At 50.6% G+C, this 24,256-nt stretch overlaps 3 protein-coding genes across 6 annotated transcripts; 2 read left to right on the forward strand and 1 right to left on the reverse strand.

The window, feature by feature from the left end:
• The first annotated feature begins 612 nt into the window (after positions 1-612).
• LOC101771961 (AP2-like ethylene-responsive transcription factor TOE3) lies at positions 613-4,449 on the forward strand. 2 transcript variants are annotated; one of them, XM_022828436.1, is made up of 10 exons: positions 613-1,467; positions 1,717-1,742; positions 1,883-1,913; positions 2,052-2,139; positions 2,219-2,367; positions 2,537-2,581; positions 2,697-2,788; positions 2,905-3,086; positions 3,200-3,283; positions 3,370-4,449. In XM_022828436.1, the coding sequence occupies exons 1-10, from the start codon at positions 1,070-1,072 to the stop codon at positions 3,679-3,681; spliced, it is 1,407 nt and encodes a 468-aa protein (XP_022684171.1). In that variant the 5' UTR covers positions 613-1,069; the 3' UTR covers positions 3,682-4,449. The 2 variants fall into 2 exon arrangements, with proteins under 2 accessions (XP_022684171.1, XP_004977036.1); XM_004976979.3 differs by having other exon boundaries at positions 617-1,467; positions 2,222-2,367.
• A 7,037-nt stretch (positions 4,450-11,486) lies between these two features.
• LOC101772367 (filament-like plant protein 4) lies at positions 11,487-16,741 on the forward strand. Of its 3 annotated transcripts, none has more exons than XM_004976980.3 (6): positions 11,487-11,636; positions 13,108-13,200; positions 13,284-13,416; positions 13,532-15,488; positions 15,566-15,626; positions 15,900-16,741. In XM_004976980.3, exons 2-6 carry the CDS (start codon positions 13,147-13,149, stop codon positions 16,422-16,424), a joined length of 2,730 nt encoding a protein of 909 aa, XP_004977037.1. In that variant the 5' UTR covers positions 11,487-11,636; positions 13,108-13,146; the 3' UTR covers positions 16,425-16,741. The 3 variants fall into 3 exon arrangements, with proteins under 3 accessions (XP_004977037.1, XP_004977038.1, XP_022684080.1); XM_004976981.3 differs by having other exon boundaries at positions 15,903-16,741; XM_022828345.1 differs by lacking the exon at positions 11,487-11,636 and adding an exon at positions 11,661-11,736.
• Positions 16,742-18,821: 2,080 nt separating this feature from the next.
• On the reverse strand, positions 18,822-20,008 carry LOC101773031 (WUSCHEL-related homeobox 4). Its single transcript, XM_004976982.3, has 3 exons — positions 19,718-20,008; positions 19,327-19,596; positions 18,822-19,191 (listed from the first exon to the last, which is right to left on the reverse strand). Exons 1-3 carry the CDS (start codon positions 19,937-19,939, stop codon positions 18,997-18,999), a joined length of 687 nt encoding a protein of 228 aa, XP_004977039.1. The 5' UTR covers positions 19,940-20,008; the 3' UTR covers positions 18,822-18,996.
• Positions 20,009-24,256: the final 4,248 nt, after the last annotated feature.

Below are 24,256 nucleotides of genomic sequence, written 5' to 3' on the forward strand. Positions count from 1 at the left end.
TGACCTTGAAAAGCTTATTATTAGTTGGTTTGTACTGCCACGCTAGGATTTCCTACTGTAAGTTATCCTAATAATTACCTGAGAATATGATCTTTTGGTCCCAGTCAGACCGAGTCAAGGTTGCAGTGTTTTTTATCCGATCCTGAAGTGAGAACGAAAAGGGGTCTTGCCTCTCACGTAGTACGTCGGATAAGCATGTCCACATGTGACTTGGCTGCAGGGGGGCTGCAGCTGCAACCATGGCAGATAAGCAGACGCCAGTGACGGCCCGAGCCCCACGACACGAGCTCTGCCTGCCTGCCGCTGCCCCTGTCTCTGCGGAGCAAACCGTCCCCTGCCCACCCTGTGCCGCCCCCAAAAGGTGAAGCCCCACGCCAATACAAACCGGGGCGTATGCGTATCGGATCCTAGCGCAGCAAAACCACTTTGACGAGCGAATGATTTGATTACTAAGGTTGTTGCCCGCCCTAAGAGTTGGTAACACACGTCTTGTTTGTTTACTACTGCTGCTGCTGCTTCGTCAGGCAGCTGAGCTGAACAAGCTGGTGGATGTGTTGTGAGTGGTTGCCGATGCCGCCTGGGCATCGTCCTCGGCGCGCGTCTTTTATAACCGCGCGCGCACCTCCCTCTTCTCCTGCTGGGCCGCCGAGCATCCATCCCGTCCCACCATGCCGCGAGCCGGAACTGGCCGCAACTTGCAGCCGCGGCAACCATAATCCTCTTCCTCCTCTTGAGAAAGAGAGAGAGAGAACTCCAGCCGGGGCTGGTGCCTTTTGCCTCCTCTGCTCTCCTAGGTTGGGAGAGTCTTCGCCAAGGGGATAGCAAAAGAGAAAGTACTTGCATACCCCAACAAGGCAACAGCGCCTGCTTTTTGCCTCCTTTTCTCGCCCCCTCCCCCCTCCTCTTTTGGCCGGCCTCCTCTCCTCTCCAGCTCTCCTCTCTCCGCGTCTCGTCCCCGTCTCCCTCTCTTTGTTCGTTTCATCACTCGAGTTCGTTGGAGTGCGAGGCACGGAGGAGATCGAGTCGACAAGGAGGGCAGTGGACCACACGGTGACCAGCACACCTAGCCATGTGGGATCTTAATGATTCCCCGGCTGCCGAGGCCGCGCCGCCGTCCCCGTCCGCCGACGACTCCGGCGCGTCCTCCTCGTCGGCCGCCGCGCCCGTCGAGATACCCGACGACGCCGACGACGACTCTGCCGCCGCCGCAGCCGCCGCGGACGCCGTGGTCACGCGCCAGTTCTTCCCGGCCCCGGCTGCGGCGCCCGGCGCGGCGGGCAGCGCGCGCGCGGGCTGGCTCCGCCTGTCCGCCGCGGCCCCGCCGCCCGCCTCCAACGGCGCGACGGCCTCCGGCGCTGCAGGGGCGGCGGCGTCCAAGAAGAGCCGGCGCGGGCCGCGGTCGCGCAGCTCGCAGTACCGCGGCGTCACGTTCTACCGCCGGACGGGACGGTGGGAGTCGCACATATGGTAAGTCCCGTTGCCGCCGTCCTTTCCTTTCTCGAGAGCTCGAGGAGAGAGACCGCAGCTCGCGAGGAGGCTTGCTATTGGATTCCTCTTGTTTTGGGCATTTCTTGCTTCTGCTCCTTTTGCCTTTCATAGCAACATCTTATCAAAGTTATTCTTACCAGCTGTTACCATGCCATGCTCTCTCTCTTTCTCTCTCACCATCTTCTCTCTCCTCTCTCTCCCCCCATGCTCTCTGTTTGTGCAATGCAGGGATTGCGGCAAGCAGGTCTATCTGGGTAAGTTTCATTCATGTCCATCTTGTCCATGCCCATACTTGGGACTGCTACGAATCGCCCAATCGGAGGCGTCTTCGGTTCTGCTCCCAGTCCCAGGTCTCGATTCCTCACAAATGGCTTCTTGTTGTGATGACTTGCAGGCGGATTTGACACCGCTCACGCGGCGGCTCGGTAAAGCCTCTGCCTCTCTCTTTGTTCGATCTTTATTGGCTCCCTTGCCTTCACTGACTCCCATGTCCAGTTCTCCGCCAATCGCAGCCGTCTCGCCGTCAAATTCTAATCTTTGTTCGGTTTGCCTACCAACCCCAGGGCGTACGATCGGGCGGCGATCAAGTTCCGCGGCGTGGAGGCCGACATCAATTTCAACCTGGAGGATTACGAAGACGACATGAAGCAGGCAAGTCGGCGGGATAAACAAACAAATTACTACAACGAGCAGCGAGATTTCCCGTCTAATTATCGTGTTCGTCTGCCAGCAGATGGGCAACCTGAGCAAGGAGGAGTTCGTCCACGTGCTCCGGCGGCAGAGCACGGGGTTCCCCCGGGGCAGCTCCAAGTACAGGGGCGTCACGCTCCACAAGTGCGGGAGGTGGGAGGCGCGCATGGGCCAGTTCCTCGGCAAGAAGTATGTGGCATCGATCGCCTCAGTTCCTTCCCTTCCTCCCTCTGCTCTCCGACTCCCCAACCACCTCGTCTTTCCCCATCCCCGCATCATCATCATCGGCTCTTCTTTCTCTGTCGCTGCGCCTCTCACCCCATTCATGGCTGTCACCCTCCGGTCTGTGTCACTGCAGGTACGTCTACTTGGGCCTGTTCGACACCGAGGAGGAAGCCGCCAGGTAAAATAATTGGACCCGCACTGTGAGCGCGCTCGCGAGGCGCCTCGCCATGGGCGGTGGTGAACTGATTGATGATGCCCCGTGTCTGTGGGGATTGCTTGTCGGGTGAGTGCAGGGCGTACGACCGCGCGGCCATCAAGTGCAACGGCAAGGACGCGGTGACAAACTTCGATCCCAGCATTTACGCCGAGGAGCTCGAGCCGGCGGGTTCGTGTTCGTGCGCCTGTTGCCCCATTCATGCGCCATCACTGTGCGATTAGCTAGCTACAGGCGTCGTCTCTGTTCATGATGGACAGTTTTTTTTTCCCTCACTGTATGTGCAGCGGCGACGACTGGCGGCGGCGACGAGCACAACCTGGACCTGTCGCTGGGAAGCTCGGCCGGGAGCAAGAGGGGCAGCCTTGATGGCGGTGGCGCCGGCGACGACGAGACCTCGGACCAGCGCGTGCCCATGGCGTTCGACCTCGACTGGCAGACGGCCGCGGCCCGGAGCACGAAAGCAAAGGTATCCATTCATCCTGTCAGTTATTTGGTCCCGCGTTCTGCATCGACGACATATAAAATTGTTCTAACAAAGCAACAAATTGCTCGTGTTTCAACTGCTGGTGTGGGTCGCAGTTCGACGCGAGCTCCAAGCAACCCCAGATGCCTCCCCCCTTGCAAGGCGCTCACCACCTGCCGTTCAGCCCCAGGCATCAGCAAGTGGGTATTTGCAATCTGTTCCTCGTTCCTTGTTCCTCGGTGGGCGCGAACTGACACTTGTTTAATTTGGTGCCCAATTGCGGCAGTTCCTGAGCAACGAGGGCGATCCGGGGACAGCGGGGGGCCTGTCCCTGGCGATCGGCGGCGCGGGCGCCGTTGGCGGGCACTGGCCTCCCCAGCTGCTGCAGCAGCAGCAGAGGCTGTTGCACGGCTGGGGCAACGGCGGCGGCACGAGCTGGCCGCTGCCGCCGCACCCTCCGCCACCGACCAACGCCGCCGCCGCCGCCGCCGCGACCGCAGCTGCAGCATCATCACGATTCCCTCCCTACGTCACGACGCAAGGCCCGACGAGCTGGGTTCAGAAGAACGGGTTCCACTCGCTGGCCAGACCCACCTAGAGCAAGAAGGACCAGCGACCGTGCATCGACCGATCGTCTTCCACGGCAGAGAGATCATCTGACGACGTTCTAAAGCCAAAACGATTCCTCGAACCACGGCGACGTTTACCGGAGACGACAGACAACTGGACGCAATTCTTTCCTCCCTTTTTCTCTTCCATTATTGCCCTTTTCCCCTTCTTCTCTGTTTCTTGATTGGGTGAGAGACATGGATCCGAGGATGGATGGACATGTAAATGAGGAGTTCCCGAGAAGACGACGATGAGTGATTGGTAGGCGTCGCATCGAGCAAGCAGTGTGTCTTTTTTGCCGCTTTTTTTCACCATTGGCCAGCACCGATGGCACCGGGGTGTCAACATCACAGCTCATTTTGTTTGGTCTCATGTTGCATCACTCGCTCGCTGCACGATGGCCGTGGTTGGGGGAAATTCGCTGCGTCCACCACCGCCGGTGGGCCGACAGAACCTCCGTATGTGGTGTGGATTACTATCTTAGAATATTTGTGGTGTGGGTCTCGTGCTCGTGTTAAACCTAGTATTATGTGGTAACTGTCATCATCAGGCAGCACTCGAATAAGATACTTATTAACCTTGAGATTACTGCGGCTCCGGTCATGTGGAAGCGTATGGCTTCCTACTGGGAAAACTGATAGGGTGTCCAAGTCTGTAACCATCACTGGACAGTAAATCTCTCCTGTAAAGTCCTTTTCTCCGTTGTTGTTGTTGTCCTCTTGAAACATTGTCTCAATTACGCTACCTGTTATCAAAATCCAGATAACCATTCAGTACTTTCTAGGTAGATGTTATTTTTTTCTTTTTCTATTCTTTTTTTAAAAAGGGACGTTATGCAGATTATCGGCAAGAGTAACAATAAATGCAGTAGTAAACATTTGGATATTGATTTTAGCGGCTCCCAGTAATCTCTTGTTATTTCTCATGTTAACAGGAGAAAATATTTTCATGCTGTCAGAATACGACCCTATTTCCCGGTTATTTGTGTAAGCACAACCTTTGCATAACCTGATTGCCTCCTCTTTAAAAGAAGAAGAAGATAACCCTAACATACTACAAGGAGGGATGGTACATGTATACAAGTATTTTTGTTGTTGATGAATCCACTTTGCATTTCCTTGGATGTGGTTTAAAATGTGTCGCCTAGGCAGCTCCCTGAAAGAGAAGAGAAGAGAAACAGTCCCTGGTCAAGTGGACCTAACGTTTTCCCAGGGAAAGGGGATTCCTTGTTTCTAATTCGGGCACTGCAATAATTGAAGGGTGAAGAGGAAGAGGAGAGAGAGCAGCAGTATCGTAGTCGTGGAGCAGGGGATGGGGCCAGGCAGGCCAATGCCGCCGAGAGAGGGGGCCAGGCCAGCAGCAGGCCAGGAGGAGACACAAGCAAGCAAGCAAGAGCAGCAAAGCAAGCAAAAGGCTTAAAGTGGGCTGGGCCAGGCGCCCAAAGGCTGGTGGCGCGGTAAAGCTGATTCCAGTAACAACAACTGGCGGCTTTGGACATGAGTTAATGTGGACTGCTCCGATGCCCTGTCGCTCTCCTCGGCCCTCCGAATCAGTTCGCTCTCCGTCGTCTCATCGACGTCTCGCTCACACACAACGCAGGGATGAAGGATTCATTCATTCATTCATTCATTCATATGGATGCCCGTGCTCAGTCCTCCTCCTCGTCAGGCTCAGCCCTCCCTGCCACCACAGTAATTGCCGGCCATCCCCTGTTCTGATCACTCCCAGGTCCCAGGATCATTGATCTTTGCATGGTCTTGTTTCGTTTCTCCACTGCTGAGCGGCGAACGCCCCGGTTCCTGTCAAGCACCATCTCGGCAGGGAAACGCAAACCCATCTTTGGCGCATTTGCATGTGTTCCAGATGCTTTTGCAGCTAGCGTCTCCTGCGTCGTCTTCCGTGAAATTTCGTGCCGTCTGCGCGTTTCCGGTAATCGTCTTGCGATTCCAAGTAAGCGCGCGGCAGGCAAGGACGAGTCCGTGAGTCTGGGATTATTGGGAATCCCAGCTGAAGCAACCTGGCAGCAGCGACGACGCACTTGGGGGACTTCCAAGTCGACTGCCTTCTTCTGGTGTACTCCCCCCTCCCATTCGTGCATTTTTAGGGTTCAAAATTTTTTGGTTCAAAATTTATCACAGAATAATTCTAGTTGTTCTTTTCTACTTTCTCCTCTCCCAAAATGCAATGATTACATCTTTAAAGGGATACAAATATAATTTCTTATTAGAATAGATCTCTTCACCCAAACTCACCAAGTGCATTTGTTTTGGTACGGAGGGAGCAAGGACGGACGGACCAAGCGGAACAGATGCGACACCTGCTGCACATGGATTCTATACTGCTAGTTAACTAGTCCGCAATAGCGGCAGAACAGGCTGGACAAGTGGTGATCAGCACCTGTAACACCGATCGGAATGGTTGCAATCTGCAACTGCACGTATCTGTCCCTACCTAAACAACTAGACGTACACGGAGCAATTGCTGCCTGCCACCATGGTAATTGCCGCGGTCGCTTCGTCCATCCAGTCACCCGGCCATCCCCATCCCCTGTTCTGATCACTCCCAGGTGACCAGGTCCCAGCTGGTTCATTGATCTTTTGCATGGTCTTCTTTCGTTTCTCCCCTGCCCGGCCGGCGAACGCCCCGGTTCCTTTGCAACTTTGCATGTGTTCCAGATGCTTGCGCAGCTAGCGCCACCTGCGTCGTCTTCCCTGAAATTCCGTGCCGTGCGTGTGTTTCCGGTAATCGTCTCGCGATGATTCCTTGCGCGCGGCAGATACGCAAGGGCGACGAATCCACGGTCCGGGGTTACTAGTCGTCTTCAGCAGCATCATTTCTGTCATTTCTGTGGTAGGGACGTCCAGCTGAAGGCAACTCGCTTTTCTGGTGTAACGACGTTGGACCGACCGAAACAGATGGGACGCCTAGCTTGCTATATGCACATGAATTTTATTCACTGCCAGTTAACTAGTCCGCAATAGCGCGGCAGCACATAGGCTGATCGAACAACTGGCGACCAGATCAGCAACTGTACTTCGAACGATTGGTGATCAGCACCTGTAATAGCAGCGACCCAAATGCATGGTTGCAAGCTGTAAACTCAGCAACTGGAGTATATGTATCAATGTATGTCCCTACTAAAACTAAGATGTGCAAGGAGAAACTCGCGACCGCGCTGAAGTGATAGATGCAATCTTCTGTCTGCCACAGCCCACAGGCCAGTCACTAGCCTGCAAAACACATGGTCCAAGTCCAACGCACCCATCGGCTAGCAAGGAGCGCGCTGCTGCGTGCTTGTTCCCGCGCGGCCGTACGTGCGGGTGCGTGTGCGCCCCAGGCCAGGGCCAGCCGGCTGCCGTGGGCGCGGCGGTCGGCGGCCCGTCTCGGTCACTGGAAGAGACGATCGAGGCGAGACCCCACGCCGGGCGTCATTGGTTTGCCGGCAAGTGCGGGGCACTGGTGCGCCGTGCGTGTACAGCTTTCGCGCATAAAAAGATGCCAAATAATGCTCCATCGCTCGCTAGGTTATCATCATCGATCCATGCACGCTTCCACTCGACGGGACAGGGGACACTTGCTAGTATCTATCCATCAAATTCAGAGAGTGCTTTAAACCTCGCGTTCCCAGCTCTCCATCGTGGATCGGCCGTCGATGCGTGCAGGCGGGCCCGAGTGCGGCGTGCAAAAGGTCGCCGGGGCGCCGCCGTACGGGCCTGCAGGCCGGTAAAAACTTCCGAACCGGGGCCGGCCGGCCGGCGCATGCAGTGGGTATAGGAACAAGCGTCATGCATGGCATGGTATGCATGAAGCGTACGTGACAGCGATGATCCATGGCCTAGCACAATACCATAACCAGCGGATCGCCCCCGCGTCGTCCCGAAGAGTGACACGGGCGGCACCGTGATCCCGCCGCCGGTCCTCCACCTCCATCACTGTTGGTCCCCCTCCCTTCCTACCTTCGGCATCTCGTCGTAGGCTGGAGGGAGTGAGGATCTATCCTTCTAATAGGTTTTAGTAGATCAAGTCCATTTAAGGGTTTTAGTTTCTTCATGCCACGGTTCATGGTATTGGAGATTTATTTCCTCCTCCTCTTTTCTGGCAACGGCAAGGAGGTAGGGTGGATTTGGTCTGTCCATGGTGACTCCAATGAAGATGATAGCGGCAACTACGGCATCGGCAACTTCCTTAGCATGACAACATGGACAATTAGGTTTCCGGATGGCGATATCGAGGCGGGGATGATGTTGCCATCGTGGAATAATTTTTTCCAACCCCTTCTCCGTTTTGTCATGGTTAGATCCAACCACAATGAAAGGCTGATGAGAATAATTCTACCCTTTAAGCTAATGTTGATCAGTCTTGGGTTGGGTAGATTGGGATCAGTCTCTCTTCTTCATCGGTGGTAGAAAGAGGAAGAAGAAACACGCAAGAAGGAAGAAGAAGATTTTGCTCGGTCCAGCCTATAGGGATGTTGGTCGTCGTTCTTTGGGCACTTGTTCTCAGCCTGCTTGCAGAACGTATGCCTGTGCAGCTTTCTATATGAATCTTTATACATGTTTGAGATTGAGATTTGAAGCTGCATGACGCGTGAGTACAATGAAGATGAAGAGTGATTATTTTCAAATGTAATTTTATTTTCTTCGAAAGTGCTGTGTGCGACATGATGATGTACTCGGCTTTGATTTAATACAATTCTTCCTGTGATCTAAAAAATGCATGGCCTAGCATAGCATGTCCTGTGTGCCCGACCCGTTGCTGGACCGATGGAATCGACCGGTCCACAGGAAAGCAGCTAGCTGAGATGGTCCGATGGACGTCATGTGACGTGCATATCAGCAATTCAGCATATGCACAAAGCGCAACGTGGACGAGACCCATAACGACAAGCTACATGGGCGGAAGAAAAGGAAAGCACAGAGGTGGACGCACGCCTGCCGCCGGCCTGGCCTAGCTAGCCAGCGCGACGGCCGGCAAGGCGCTGTTCACCGATCTACTACGACGCGAACGTACAATGCGGACCGATCGATCGATCGGTATCGAAGGCCAGGCCACACACTCCCTCCAACTACCTGCCGCATAGTGCGCCTAGGCCGCTAGAGTAGCCAGCGCGCTGCATCAATGGATCGGCACTGCTTGGTCCGGGCAGCCGTGGAGCCGGCTGCCTGCCGGCCCTGTTGGCGGCCTGGCCAGCCTTCCCGAAACGGAAAGTGGGCACCGACGCGCAGCTATCACGGCCGGAGCTGGTTATTTGCCCCGGTCCAGATCCAGCGCCAGTGCCCCCGATGGCGACGTGAGAGCGGGGCGGGGCGCCGCACGGAAAAAGGGGGACGACGCGCGCGGCCCCGGTCCGCGCCAGGCCGGGGACGACGCGACGTGCTTGCTCGCATGCTTCGGCGCGCGCTCGTCTCCGCTGTGCTTTGCTCCACTGTTTTAGCGTAGGCGTAGCCGGCCGGAAGGCCCCAGCAGAGCGCAGAGGCGGCCGGCGGCAGGCGATGAATTGGTGGTGTCGAGGACACGCCTGCGCCGTGGGCTACCTGTACTGTACGTGCGCGCAGCGCATGCACGGTTGGATCTTGTCGGCCGAATGTTTTTACTGCCGGCCCTTGCAAGTTGCTACCTCATGCCGTGCGTCAGTGTCTATATATCGTGCAGTAACAGTGGTTGAAGTGCTCCTGCAAGCAACGTACGCCGATCGACGTACAGTTGGAGTTTACCACCAGTCTGAATCGTGCGTGCATGCATGCACCACAGCGCCAGTGTATATGTGTGCCATGAGCACAAGGGCCCGTGCCGGCAGGGAGACGGGGCCGGGGCCTGGGCCTCGACGGTGGCAAGCGATCGATCTGGACGGTGCGACGCGCGCCGTGACGGGCCAGTACTATCTCCCTCTTGGCTCTTGGCAAGGGAACGCCGAACGCTCTTCGAACGACACGCCATGCGTGCATGGGAGAGAGAGACCCTGGTTGCTCCGGAGCAGGCGCTCTGACGCCGTGCGGAGAGCATTCCTGTACACGGACAGATCGTAACCACGAGGAGTTTCCGTGCACGCTTGCACTTTGACCGGCGAAATGCATGCAGTCTGCGGACTTTGTGTGCGACCGAGGCTGTGGAGCGAGATATACACGAGCTGCGACGTCGACGATGTACGGCGTAACGCGGTCGCTGACTTGGGGTGCTGATGGCATGACCGTGATGGCAGAAGTCGAGGCAAGCAACTAGCTTTGGGCTCCCGTATCCCGTACAGTGGTATAGGCACAACTGGCGAAGCCCGTGTCCACGCCTTGACTCGCAACCAAACGATCGACGACGACGCCTGTTTAGTTATGAGAGATGGTGCACGTGCAGCGGTTTGACCCACAAACCTTTCGCAACACCGCACGTAAACGATAGTCGCCGGGCATGAGCATGACGGCACGGACGCATACGATACGCGGCTCGCACACATATGATGAGGAGGCTCCTCACGACCTCACCAATCGGGCTCATAAAAAATTCAAAGCCACACGGGATCCAGACGAGCACGAGCCCGCCGCACTCCTCGCAAGCGGTCACGTCTCACGACGCACGTGATCGCGGCCGGAGTAAGAAGATTTGCCCACAAATTAAAGCGGGCTTTCTCCGGCGTGGTCCGGTGTTCGCTTGGGCTGGACCCATGTGCGCGGATTGGAGAAACAGCCCAGCCCAACTTGGAAGGTCTGTCTGCATCTTGTGGCCGAATTTTGATAGTGGGCCGAATTTTGACTGCCTGGGCTGAAGTAACGGCCTTTTCTTTTATAACTGGGAGCTAACTTCTTCTCGTTTCACCTAGCCAGAAAACGAGAGCTCCAGGCCCGCCGCCGGGGAGGATCCCCATGGCGTCCACTGCGCCGGCTTGTGTACCCCTCGTTCGCGTCTTCACCAACTGCTCCGGATTGCCCCGACGCCAATGCGAGCGTGGACGCTTTATTTCTTGCACCTGCTGCAATCCGACTACACTGCGTTCCGGTTCGCGTGATGGTTCTGGTCCATCTACTCGCGTACAAGTTCGATCACAGGTTAGTAATGCGCGTACTAAATTTGGCATGACATTCTAGGTTCGAATGGATAAGGACACTGCCATATTGGGGTTTCGCTTTCGCTGAGCTACCAACCTTTTGGCATACCCCAACACAGTGACTGACATTATCTGCATCTTCCAGTGGAGTCTGCATGTTTTTTTTTCCAGTCACATGCCATTTAAGTTCATTTGATTCTAGGTTGTTGAACCGTCTGTGCACTGTGCGCAACAGCGTAAAGTATACTTTACTCTGATCTCTCAAACGAATTCTCTTGACAGAAAAATACTGTATGGTCAGGGTCTGTAGCTGCATCCCTCGCAATAATCAACACAACAATCAGATAGGCTACGACACCTGGAGCAGACGAATGCAGAATTTAAGAGGAACGAACAAAGGCACCCAATTTATTGGAGAACCAAATGCTGTTGCACGCAACTCTCCTGTCCACCGGCGGCACCGCCGACACTTTAAAGCTCCTCAATTATGAAAATCTAGACCGTGTCATGCTAATCTAACCACTCGGCTGGCTCATCACCGGCTTTGCAAAACTGTGATTAACCTGTGCAATGGAGGCTGCCTTTGGGCCCGGGACCCTTGCGGCAGTGACCCAAAACCGAAGCTTTTGCCCATGGTGATGCTAAGATCAGTTTCAGCTTTGCTGTACTTGTGTCATTTCAAGGGCCTACAAGGACACCTTTATTTGCCAGGTAGCTCCCACACGGAGAGCTTTGTTCTTATACCCGCCTCACCTTTTCCGTTTTCTCCCTACCATCCACCTTTGTGTCCTTGTCCTCATCTCCCCTTCTCCTCCATAGGATGCTGTCACAGGCGCACAGTGAGTGACTCAGCGGCAGCTCATTGTTGGTGAGCTGCGGCAGAGCCACTCCACTACTCACTGTCACTCGAGGTCAGTTCACCACTTCATCTCAGCTGCCTTCTTTGAATCTTTCTTCCTTCCTTCTATGCTACTCTTGTCCTTTGGATCTTGTCGGTGTGCGTCGAGTGCGGTGAGTGAGCACGCACTCCATGTTCCTTGTTTGGTGGTTGTGAAAATGATGGGGGAAATCGGTTGCCTGATGGAGAACTCAGGGGAATGGGGGTTTTCAGATGGTGATGTTTTTGGCTTAATTGCTTCATTGCACTTGCATGCATGCCAAAGACCCTGTTATCGTAGTAGTACTGCTTAACGATTGACCCTTACGGGTGGCTTTGTATTCTTGCTTAATTTTGGGCGAGATTGTGTTGTACGGTCGTACCATTGTTCTTCTGCTGATTTGAAATAGAGAATGCTCTTTCGTGGATAATATATCCACTGTCCAGTGCGTAGAACTTTTTTCCATTTCTTGCTTGGGCTTCCTCTTCCTTCCGTTCTTTCCTCTTCTCCCTCTCCTCTTGCGGGTAGTGTAGTTCTTTGCCTGAAACATTGGTGCAGCCAATTCACAAGCAGCGCTAGAGTCAGATAGTGACATGTTGGCCCCAACCTTTAATCAACTTGACCGCTTTGTTTTGTGCTCCACTGTCCACTGCATAGACTTTTAAGATTTGTATTAGGTTGCTACAAAGAGTAGTAGCGTTTGGTGCGATTCTTACTGCATTACAGCTGCAATTTTGTTTGGAACCAAATTTATTCACACTTTAGGAGAAGCATCTCTTTATTATATGCTAGTGTTTACAGTACCTTCAGCTCTTTTGACTTTCTGGACAACGTACTCGTGTCACATAAATGTTTTCATGTACCTACCAGTATAGGAAGCTTTATTCGTTGGGTTGGTCTCACTTTTTATGGTAAGCTAAATGCCAGAAATCGATCACTTGTGGAGTTCATGCAGAACCTGAATTGCTGGCTGAATTTGTACTAACAAACACTATTTCAGGAAACTCTGCCATATTCCTTAAACAACTAGTCTTTTGCTGTGAGTGGTGTGTACTAAGGGTGGAGCTGAAGTAACCTCATCCTTTTGTTTCTGTTTTAGTGAGCATCACTTTCTGTAATGGAAAAAAAATCATATTCCAGTTGTAAAGAAACTGTTAACTATGACACGTGGTTTAGGTAATGAGAACGATGATCATCTAACTAGTAAAGGTAATGGATAAGTTGTCTTCCAAGGTTGTTTCTTAACAAAATGCAAAACAGTGATGGAATCAAATATGTAATATGGATGAAGGATATTATGTACAATAGAATAAACAACATCAGATATGCAGTCCCCTTTTACACTGAAGAGATACAGTTTCTACAATTGAATGTACAAAGATGACTTGATGATAGTTGAAGTTGATATGTATCATGTGGTATTTATCTTGCCACTGGAAGCCCTAGCAGATATTCTTCCTGTATCCACCCTTAAACATTTTTTCATCTGTCTTTTTATGCCCAGGAACATTGTTGAATACTGATCGAAATTAAGCTTTCATAGATGGATCATAAGGCATGGCTTTGGAGAAAGAAATCATCAGAGAGGGAGCTGGAGGTACATCATCTGTACTTTTTAAATTAAGGAGTTTATATAAAAATTTCAGATTTTTTATCTGAAACTTCATTTTTTCCATGCAGAAGGAGAAGGTTCTATTGTTAGAGAAATCCTTGCAAGATTTAAATGAACAACTTTCATTTGCTCATTCTGAGTGTGTTGAGAAGGATGCTATTTTAGCTAAACAGGCAAAAGTAGCTGAAGAAGCCATATTAGGTATTAATGTACTCATTTCAGTATTATTGCCTCACATTTTCTTGTATCATAGGATATGTGCTATTTGCTGGAAATTCTTTTTTTTTACATTGTTTGTATTGCTAACGAACACTAGGTTGGGAAAAAGCGGAGGCTGAGGCACTACTTCTCAAGACACAACTTGATGATACACTGGATGATAAAACTGCAATTGAGCAAAGGATTTGCCAACTTGACGAGGCTTTAAATGTTGCAATGGTAGAGAGGGACTCGTTAATAAAGGAAACAGCTCAAATGATTTCATGTGAACAAGACAAAGTTCAGAAGCTGGAAGAAAGTTTAGTGGAAAAAATAAACATAATTGCTAACTTAGATGCCGAGAATGACAAACTTTCTGAAATTGTCAGTGTTAAAGAGAACATGATCTCAGAGCTAATTGAATCGAAGGGACTAACAGAATCAAACCTCAAGGACCTTGCAAGGAAGCTAGAGTCAGCCGAAAGAACAAATTCTTCACTTAGATATGAGGTTTGCATGCTGCAGAAGCAACTTGAGATTCGAAGCGAAGAGAGGAAATTTAGTCTCAAATCTGCTGATGCTGCACACAAACAGCATCTTGAGAATGTAAAGAAGATAACCAAACTTGAATCAGAATGCCAGAGACTGCGTTCAATGGTACGCAAACGATTACCAGGTCCTGCTGCCATTGCAAAAATGAGAAGTGAAGTTGAAACAGTGGGCAGTGATACAACGACCACAAGGATGAGAAAGTTAAATTCAGCGGCATCACAGAACTCATGTGTTTCGGTACAGAACTCTCATGATGCATTGCATGGAAATTCGCCGTTGCTTGCAAGGCTACATGCAATTGAAGATGAAAATAAGGCCATAAAGGAATCTCTTTCTAGAAAGGATGGTGAACTTCAGTTTTCTCGGACTATGCTTGCCCGCACAACTTCCAAACTTTCCCAAGTTGAAGCCCAGCTTGAAGAGTTATCAAGAGGCCGGGCTGGTGCTGAATTGGTTAAAGGTAGCCCTACAGTGGTGGAAAACCCTCTTTCATCTATCTCTGAGAATGGCTGCAATGAAGATAATGTTAGCTGTTCAGGCTCATGGGCATCAGCCTTGTTGTCTGAACTGGAACACTTCAAGAAGGGGAAGCCCACAGCACATTCTAGTAAGAGCACAGCACTATCAGACATGAGTTTCATGGATGACTTTGCAGAAATAGAAAAGTTAGCGTCGGGATGTAATGATAAACCTCTGGAACCATATGTTTCAAAGAAAGAGGTCACAGAGTCATCTGGAAAAGAGCTAGTTCCAGTTGATGTCTCTGCTGGAACAACTGACCAAATTCACCAACCTAAGATTGAGAAGGCTGTCCTGAAGTTAATTGAACTTATTGAGGGAGTTATCCAGAAATCATCAAAGGACTGTAGTAAGACAGTTGTGCTATCTGGCGGAGAAGAGAATAATGGCCAAGAAATGCTATCAGGCTATGTTGCCCGTGCTTTCTTGTGGAATATATCAGAACTTACTTCTGTACTGCAAAACTTTGTCTTCGTGTGCAACGAGCTTCTGTATGGGAGTACTGATGTTGAAAGCTTTGTTCATGACCTCCAACTCACATTAGATTGGATAATCAACCACTGCTTCTCACTTCGAGATGTATCAGACATGAAGGAAGCTATCATGAAGCATTTGGAATTAAACAACAGTGATGGACTTGAAATTGTTGCGGTAACCGGGCACACAGGAATCCATACATCAGATGAACCTAGAACGGCGGAGAATGCTCAGACATCTATATTGTCTGACTCATGCTGTATAAATATGGGATCTAAAGATGATGTTAGCACACAGAAGACAAGTAATGAAGTGGCAGTCTCTAAATTTCAGGGGATAGAAGAAAAGGCTTCACATTTGCGGGCAGAACTTAATGAGTTGAAGGAATCTGGAAAAATAACAGCACATGTTGATGGTAAATCGACAATGAATGAATGTAGCACACGTGAATCCATCTTCACGTCTGGACTGAATAAGGGCAAACAAGAGGGGATTAGTTGTCCTGAATCCAAGCATCAACTTGAGTGGTATTTCTTTTTCATCCTTGTCCTTCTATGGTTGATAATATTCAGTGTTTTGTCTAACAAAAGTTATTTGCTTGCAGTTGCTCTGCTAAAGAAGGCTCAAAAAATGTTGCTGACAATGAAGAGAAACATCTGCAGATGGTGAGATCTTTATCGATCTTTCTTGTCCTTATCATTTCCCAGAAAGAAATGGACATTGGATTTGTATATTTTCAATCAAGTTTCTGTACTGTGATGAAGCACATTCTATATTTTCAAATTGGTTCAGCTGTAAAACTGAGCAGTATAATCTACATTTTCTTTTTCCACCAGGAAAGCTGCTTTTCTTTGTTTAAATGAGTAACTGAACCTTAAACCAATGCACGTTTTCTCTGCCCAAATTACTAACTGAACCTTAAATCCTTTGCGTCACAGCAGCTGGAGATCTCAACAGCATCAGAGAAGTTGATTGAGTGCAGGGAGACAATCCTAAACCTGGGAAAACAGCTGAAGGCGCTGGCATCTCCAAAGGACGCGATCCTCTTCGACCAGGTGCTCCAGACCGCAGCTCGGTCTGAGCGAAAACCCCGATCGCAATCACTAAGCGAGATGCTATCTATGGAGGATGGCGGATTCTATGTCCCAAGCTCCCCGAAAACCAAGGAGATCATCTGCACTGAACCAAGGGCTTCAACTGAAAGAAACCTCTCTGCCGACGAGGGAGATGATGGTTCCGCCGCAGCATGCAGTTCCTCGCACCCTATGCCAGTGGCACAGCCCGTAAAACAGGCTTGCAGGGTGAACGGAACCTGCAAGGGCGAAGCTGATGTGAAGGTGGTAACACTTGCCGTTGTCCCGAGGAAGCAGAAGGGGAACGGCAGCTTGCTGAAGAGGATCATGACGGGGAGGAGGAAGGAGGCCAATGCCATGGCCAAGCCACAGGTGGTGCTGAGTTCTTAGCTGACAGAGAAGGATGGGAGCCTCGGACATGGCGAGTCTTTGTTTCAGGTGTAAATTAAGTGTGTGCGTTTGTGTGTGGATCGGAGCCGTGTTCAGGTGAGGTTAGTAATAAAGGTGCACTGTGTTGTGTATAGGCTGTATGGATTAGTATGGTATGTGACGTAGTGCTACTCATCGTGACCCTGAAGGCGGTTTACCTGCTTGTGTGTTCTGGGAAGGTTGTTGTACCTGCGTTGAACTTTGATAATGGCTAGTGGTTTATCTGCATGTGTTTGTGTGCTTCCTCTGTGATAAAAGAACCTTGTTCTGAAAGACAACAGATGCCTGATTGAAATTTTGTTTCCGAACTTGCTCATATACAATGCAGTGAACTTACTCTGTGATAAAAGAACCTTACTGTCACAGTTTGTAGTTTGGGTCGAATACTATGGTGGAGCACCCTGACGCTCCCAGAGAATACAACTTGGCATTGCTACATCATTTCAAACCAAATTGTAACCTTAGTATTGTAGTTAGGACGTCTGCTTTGCTGTCAGAAGCAGGCGAACAAAAGCAGGGACATACTAGCATTTCGCCTGTTAGAACACAGGCCTCTACATTCCCTGTAGTAAAAGCGAACGCCCGTGGCCCGATGCCCCCCGGCCGAGCTGAAGCGGAGCAGCCTCCTGCGCGGTGGCCCATGGTCGGCAGCGGCACCCAACGAGACGGGCACGGGTTACCACGGCACCACCAGCGCAAGCCGCCGCAGTGCCGCGCGCGGCCGGCCAGCGGCCACCTCCCCGGCCCCCGCCTGTGCCGCTGCCGCTTGCGCCTGCGCCTGCGCGCGTCGTTTTCCAAGCGCACGTCGAGTCCGTGCGCGCCTTTGCAAAAGGCCGCGACTGACTGCGGGGTAGTCTCGGTAAAGAGCGACATAAGCGCACCCCGTTCGCATCGCATGCACGCGCCCCTCTTCTTCCTTCATCTCAGCTCGCGCCCGCGCCCGCGCCGTCCCGTCCCCTCGACCCCTCCTCGCCTCCTCCTCTCCCCGGCCGCCCGCTGCGCCGCGGGTCCGCCGGTTGCTGGCCGGGGGCCGGGGCGTGCGTGGGCTCCCCCGGCGGTTGGAAACGTACGGGCCCCGGCCAGTGACGCCATGCCATGCCGCGCCTGCCTGCTGGGACTTTACTTGGGTTCGATCAGCTGATCGTCTTTTTTTCAGCGTGCGATGGCCTGGCCCAGCCTGATGCCCCCTGACGCCGTGTCTCCCAACGGTTTCCCCACACCCTTTCCGCTCGTCGGCCTGGAAACAAGTTCTGCATGCCACGACGGGGCGTTCCATACTTTCACGATCGGCCGGGATTATCTGCTCTTGTCCGCGTATTCTGTTCTTCATTCACGTGACCTGCACGGCAGAGAGATACTACGTACGGCGCAGTGTACGCCTTGGCTCAACACACACACACACCTTTACCGCTTTTACATTCCTCGCAAAGGCATGGGGCGTACGCAGCAGCTCCAGCTCTGGTCATTTCTCTCGCTGCTGCTATTCGTACTCGTACAGGCTCATGCTGTGTTTCAGATACACTGCACGGCGTACGAAGCCCCCGACCAAGTCAGTATGATTGGCGTCAGAGAGCATGTTTCATATGCAATTATCACCATGATGTCATCGGTACATGTTTAAAGCGGAGCCGAGGAAGAATGTATAAAGCTGGAGCGGAAGGCCTCCGTCAGGCCTGGGTATAATTGCCTCATAAAGCCTGAACTTGCGTCGCCTACAAGCTTATACAGAAATCATTTGCAGCGCGGAAAGGATCGATCAGTCTCGCCTGAAACTTTCTTGCATGGCCTTATAAGTGTCGTGTAAGCAATGCATTTACATACACACCTTGTTTATTTTTTTTGTATGGTCAATTAAATGAGTAGTGTTAGTGTCATGCAAGTTCGTAGTGTTTGTTTTTCTGTTCTCTTGACAAAGTGCTTGTCATGCATGATAGCGCTTATCAACTCAACTCTGGCCTTACCCGACATGCTTATCGTGTGAACGCTACAATGTAGGGTCTACAAACCCTGCTAAATGGGGTTCTCTGTGTCATTGTGCGCCTCTTTATGCAACACGCGGGCGGATTACATGCACTTTCTTCCACGCGTTCATATATACTTAGCTTGATGCAGCTTAACAATCATAGTGAAACCCTAATATCGTGGACTAGTGTCTTCTGTACTATGATGCTGTTGCTGCGCCAACCAAAGCTCTAGTAGTGATTTTGTTTTAGCTGGCATGGTAGCAGTCAATTGGATTGTCAGAGTATACTACAAGCCGTATATAGCTACCTTGCCTTTGTCTCATTGTGATCTCAAACATGCAGTAGCCTGACCAAATTAAGTATTGGGTAACTGGTAACTTTTGACCACTCACGGTGACAACAAAGGATACGCAGGTTTAAGCAATCCAAGCATGTCCATACTAGAATACAAAGCGCACGTGGATGCGACGACTAGAGTTTTCACGACGAACAAACCAATCCAGGAGACCGTTCATGCATCTTGCAAGAAGACACATCGATCGAGCTTGCTTGCATATACGCGAGGCCTGTTAGTTAATTAGCTTTGATTTCCCCTGATCAGGACGCAACGGGAAGAGCTCCAGGGTCACATCGTCCGTGCAGTCGGCTACTACCTCCGTCGCCGGCGCGGCATCGCCATGGACGTCGTCACCCCAGGTCCTGCACCTCCGCTTGCGGCTGGATGCATCTTCACATGATGCTTCCTCCTCCTTCCCTACTCCAACCTGCGGATATACGATCATGGAGATCAATAAGTACCTCATCAAGCAAATTCTGACATTCATGTGTGGAAGTGGAAGGATACTGTTCACTGCATCTATATGTGCATATATTCATGTATGGCTTCCATGGATCATTACTTTGGTTTCAGGTGATGGTAGAGATGAAGTGGTGCTGAGGGTAAGGAGAGCTGCGCGCTTCTGCTTCTGCCGCTCGCGGGCCTTGTGGTTCTGGAACCAGTAGAACACGTTCTTGCCCTCGATCCGGCCATACTTGCCGAGCTCCTCCGTGATCTGCTCGATCTGGAACGAGTTGGGCGTGCGCATCCCGCCGCGGTACAGCATCTCCAGCACCTTTATCTGATCTGGCGACGGGTTCCATCGTGTCGTGCCACCCGTCGGCACTTGCACCTGCAGCTTGCACAGTACAAAGATCATCAGTTAGGTCGTCATCAAGTCAGCGACCACCTACGTACCTTGTTACTACTGCTAGTACAAATAAGTAATAACGAGTGTTTCTTTGGTTTCTAACCGTGCAGTTGAGCAGCCTCGAAGCATTTCTGACGCGGGAAAACTCGGGAAGGACGACCATCTTCCTCGCCTCAGGGAACGAGATCTTCGGCGCAAGTGGGCGCAAGCATTGCAGGGCCAAGGGGATGGCAGATGAGCTGAGAGACTGGGAGATGGATGGTGGAGACGACGACGGCGAGGCCGCTTTGTCCAAGTAAGCCACATGGAAATGGTGAAGCCTCATGTTTATAAACTTTGCAGTTTTCAAAACTTGTGTGTGGATGTAGACGGAGTATATGTAAATGGAAAGTTGGGGAGCTAGGGCTAGGTGAGAAAGAGTCCCAGCGTCCTTGCGTGTGTTTATATATGGGGAGACCGGAGGCGATCGATAGGTAAAGGGCGGCGAGGGTTTTGAGTGTGTTTGTGCGCGAGATCGAGGTAACAGTCGAAAGGCGTGCTCTCATGTGGGGCGACAGGGAATGTGGAGATTGCTGGAGGGAGGGCGTCAGCATTGGTGAATCGCAATCATCATCAGGGAGCCACGAAAAGCAGGCGCAGTAATAAAGGTGAAAAGGTAAAAATTCTCGCATGGAGCTCTCTTTCTTTTCACCTTTCTTGTCGAAATTCATGGCGATTGACAAGGAATATATGAGGGAGAATGTCGATTCTACTTCTCTGTACGTTTGCATGCTGTTAAAGGTAGTTTGAATCTATCCTAGCTAGATCAGTAAACCTTCACCTAGATTGTTTAATTTGCAGTGTTATTATTAGATCGAGCGACAGTTTTTCTCTCTCCCTCAAAACTAATTAAAATGGACATTTCACTGCCGATCAGAGCACAGCTAGAAAGTTCCAATTTCAGTAATCTTTATGCATGTATATGTACTTATTGTGATGCCCTGATCAGTGTGCTTAACTGCTTGATTGTGAGCTATTCATGCAGTAGATATATTTTGTAAATTTTGAAGGAACGACCAAGTAACTTAGCAACCTTCTACCAGTTAATTTTCACCTGACAATTAGTCAATTACTAACCTTATGCGTGTATATATCTTCATCTGACAATTAAGTATCTGCACGATCGGAGTTCATTAACCGTACGCGTGTATATGTATGTACGCACCTTGTAATGCCCTGTTCTGGATGTTTATCAACTGCTTGTCATGCAGTTGATCGAGTAGTAATTTGTAAGTTTGAGGTTGTATATGTATATACATCTGCATGATTATTGTTGCACATCATCATAAACCAAATAAAGGCCAGCAAAAAGAGACGCGTATCCTTCATTCCTTCTCCACCATCTGTAAGATTGGTTTCTGCCATGCCTATGCGTAGTACGTGTAGCTACCCATAGAAGCCTACCAAGAGTAGACCATCACCATCTAAAACCCCCGTCTCCATATCAGCCCAGGCCGCCATCAGTGAAGCTGCAACATGCATGCTAATCTATGATTGGAAAAGGCATTGATATGCAGAGGAAAGCGAGAACCAGCATGATGGGTGGTGAGGTTGACCTCGGAGTTAGCGCCGCCACCCGCCGTTGAACCTGGAACAGGATACTGCACATGAACAGCTAGCCTCGATCGCTTTCCTCTGATCATTAAACGAGGCTGAATCAAGAAGCAACATGCAGGTGGTGAGGGAGAAGAAGAAGCCCATTCCTAGCTAATGACACATCGCTGTCACGCACATCATTCTCGGGAGAAAGTTGCCGGCCGGGTACACCCAGGAAAACGAGGCGCATGCATGCTTTGCTTTGCTTCTTCCGTAGTTCCATGCGAAATACAGTAGCATAATTTTACAGGTCGATCTCAGTGCAATCACAACTAGTAGTTGATCGATCTTGCATCTGCATGCGTGCATGGGCTAGCTGGTCCTGGCATCGGAGCGAGATCGATCAGTCGGGGTAAGCTAGCTGCTTTGTTGTTGTACTACCAGCAAGCAACGCCTGCAGCGAGTGTCACACACGCAATGGCACACCGATACAGCATGCAGTGTCGGGGGGCCGTCAAATCGGTCGGGCTTTTACTCCCCAGTAATCATGGTATAACAAAGAGGAAGAGGCCCCCTGACTGACTTTCCGGTGAAATTAGGCCAGGGAGTGAGTGAGCCAGGCATGCATGGGGATTATTAACGCATGCATGCGTATGTGTATGGATGTACGCCTGCTATCTGTGTGCATACGGCGTGGGATTAAGTGAAAAGAGATCGTGGCAATCCCGATAAAGCGGTGAAATGCCAAAAGCCCGGAAAAGGGAAAAGCTAAAACGAGCGAGCAGCAGCGTCAAGCCGGCGGGCTGACGTGCAAGACGTACGGTGTGTGGTCTGCGGCGTGCCGCGCGAGTGGAGAGGGGACGCGCCGTGGTGGGGATGACGTGCGCGCGAGCAAAGCGTGCTCTTCTGTCTTCTCTGCATCCCCTCCTTCCATCCGAATGCCACTCTCAATCTCTACGGCGACGTGATCTCCTCCATCAATATAATCGCTCGCTAGCAGCCACCGTCTCAAGCAATGCCCAGCAGCAGGAAGATGGTTCAGTGGGGACTGTCCCCAAAGTTTCTCCCACACCAGATGGCCGACGCGTGGGAAAGGCTCTCAGCGATTCAGCTCGGCTCCCTCCAAGGCTAACGTGCAGCTTGGCTCCCTCGTCTCCTGATCATTTGATGGCGATTTGCAGCAGATGATCCAAGAGGGGAGACCAATTCAAGACGACTGGTTTTGATCCAGGGGGCGGCCCGCCAACAAAAATTCACGCACGCACGGAGCACGGTTCGACTTTTCCCTTTTTGTTTGCGTGTGATTTTCATTGTTGCCGTTTGTTTATGTACTTTTTGTACCCTGCGAAGAAAATGCTATCACTGTCGTCGATGGCCTGTGTTGTTTACAGGCAAGGCATGCTGCTCGGAATGGCAAAAAGTGATGTGCTGCATGGGAAAGGAAATGAATGCTACTCCAGTTTAATTCCTGTAAGGCTATATGTGGATGTTTTTAATGCATATGTACATTGACATCGCAGGCTCTTCTTTTTTGCAGTTACGTGTGTGGTGGATGACAACAGATTCACAAAACAAGATTCTACTAACTGGAAACATGAACCAAATATGCATCTGACATGGGAGAAGTCTATCTTCAGCATAACATGAAGCGGCAGATAACATTATGCCACAAGGAAAGGGTCCCCTGCTGAAGTAAAGGAGCTGCTTAGGAACTAGATTACTCCTATGTCTCTGTTCCAAAATGCACCAGCAAACATCGGTGTCCATACTTCTGAAATATGTGGACTGAAAATGATTCTCGCTGAAAGAAGATTCATGTTACCAAATCAATGTTCAATGTTTACTGAATGCGCTGCAATTTTGATAAATGGCAGATACTCATTCAGAGCAGCAGATGTAGATATAAATGATCATGCAGTACAGAGCAGCAGCTGGGATTCTCTTCCTTTCCATCTTCTCTCCTCCCTGCAGTAGAGTCAGATAATGTTCATAGGATTATATTCATTTTGCAGAAGCATAACTGTGTTACAAAAACGAGTGCAGATGAAAGAAAATGCAGGGCAAGTTGAAGCAGTGAAGATGCTTACAGTGATTGTTTCTTCAGAAACCGAGACTTGAGGTGTTCTTTTGTCAAATGCTTACTTTGTGTGGTGGCATTCAGAATTTCAGATCATGCCGTCCATTTGTGTACCACTTGAGCAGAGGCTTGGAATCCTGTTCTGATACATTCTTGCAGAAGCTTTCTGGAGATCGCTATGCACTCTGACTGGCCGGCCAAGCTATATGGGCAGCTGGTCAGCGAGATCCATGAGCAGGCTCAGTTGTGGTGCAACGCTGGCGCCAAGCATTTGTCTCTCCTTGGCTGGCCGGCGGCAGTAGGCCTGCTAGCTACTTCATTTCTCTTTTCATCCTTTCCTGGTGGTTGTTGTGTGTTTTCTCTAAGTACAACATTTAGATAAGTTGATCCGTGTGCGTGCGCCCGGTCGGCCCGCGTTGTAACTAAACTTTCTATTTCCTTCTTAATACAAAGATACACAGCTCTCCTGTGTATCCTCGAAAAAAAAAGCTATGCACTCTGACATAGGAATGCTACGCTATGCAGTCTGACAGAGGAATGCTATGTTCACTGCCAGGTGAAGAATCTCTACTTTCTGATCTACATAGGCATGGAGTACCGCACAACTACACAAGCATGCCAGGTTCAGGCCAATCTCAGCTTGTGGAGCAAAAGAAATATCGGCAGTTTTTTGGCAGCACAAATTTGATCTCACAGTGTTCAGAAAAAGAATAACGTGATACATGCGAACGTGCCAGATGTCTCAAAGTTGGTACGGACATAAAGCTATTCATAGCCAAGCAGGAAACCTTCCCTATCAAAGAGATTCTAACTGCCAATCCAGGAAAAGTTTGAGCAACGATAATGGTTGGACATACTACCAGAAACATGCATATTGTTGGAGATGCAAAGAAGCACAATGGTTGGTTAAGTATCTGAACCCACAAATATGTCGCATGGGCATGACAGCTTTTTGTTGCAACACTCTTATCCTGAGTCGTTTCAGATGTT

Source organism: Setaria italica, chromosome VII (assembly GCF_000263155.2).
Source record: "Setaria italica strain Yugu1 chromosome VII, Setaria_italica_v2.0, whole genome shotgun sequence".
NCBI classification, from domain to species: domain Eukaryota; kingdom Viridiplantae; phylum Streptophyta; class Magnoliopsida; order Poales; family Poaceae; genus Setaria; species Setaria italica.

Bases quoted from the DNA above. Each gene is read 5' to 3' on its own strand.
- LOC101771961 (XM_022828436.1), top strand. From the start codon at position 1,070: ATGTGGGATCTTAATGATTCCCCGGCTGCCGAGGCCGCGCCGCCGTCC. The intron at 1,743-1,882 runs GTAAGTTTCATT...GATGACTTGCAG, and splicing joins CGGCAAGCAGGTCTATCTGG to GCGGATTTGACACCGCTCAC. The intron at 3,087-3,199 runs GTATCCATTCAT...TGTGGGTCGCAG, and splicing joins CCCGGAGCACGAAAGCAAAG to TTCGACGCGAGCTCCAAGCA.
- LOC101772367 (XM_004976980.3), top strand. From the start codon at position 13,147: ATGGATCATAAGGCATGGCTTTGGAGAAAGAAATCATCAGAGAGGGAG. The intron at 13,201-13,283 runs GTACATCATCTG...TTTTCCATGCAG, and splicing joins CATCAGAGAGGGAGCTGGAG to AAGGAGAAGGTTCTATTGTT. The intron at 15,489-15,565 runs GTATTTCTTTTT...ATTTGCTTGCAG, and splicing joins TCCAAGCATCAACTTGAGTG to TTGCTCTGCTAAAGAAGGCT.
- LOC101773031 (XM_004976982.3), bottom strand. From the start codon at position 19,939: ATGAGGCTTCACCATTTCCATGTGGCTTACTTGGACAAAGCGGCCTCG. The intron at 19,597-19,717 runs GTTAGAAACCAA...TGCAAGCTGCAG, and splicing joins CGAGGCTGCTCAACTGCACG to GTGCAAGTGCCGACGGGTGG. The intron at 19,192-19,326 runs GTAATGATCCAT...GTATATCCGCAG, and splicing joins TACCATCACCTGAAACCAAA to GTTGGAGTAGGGAAGGAGGA.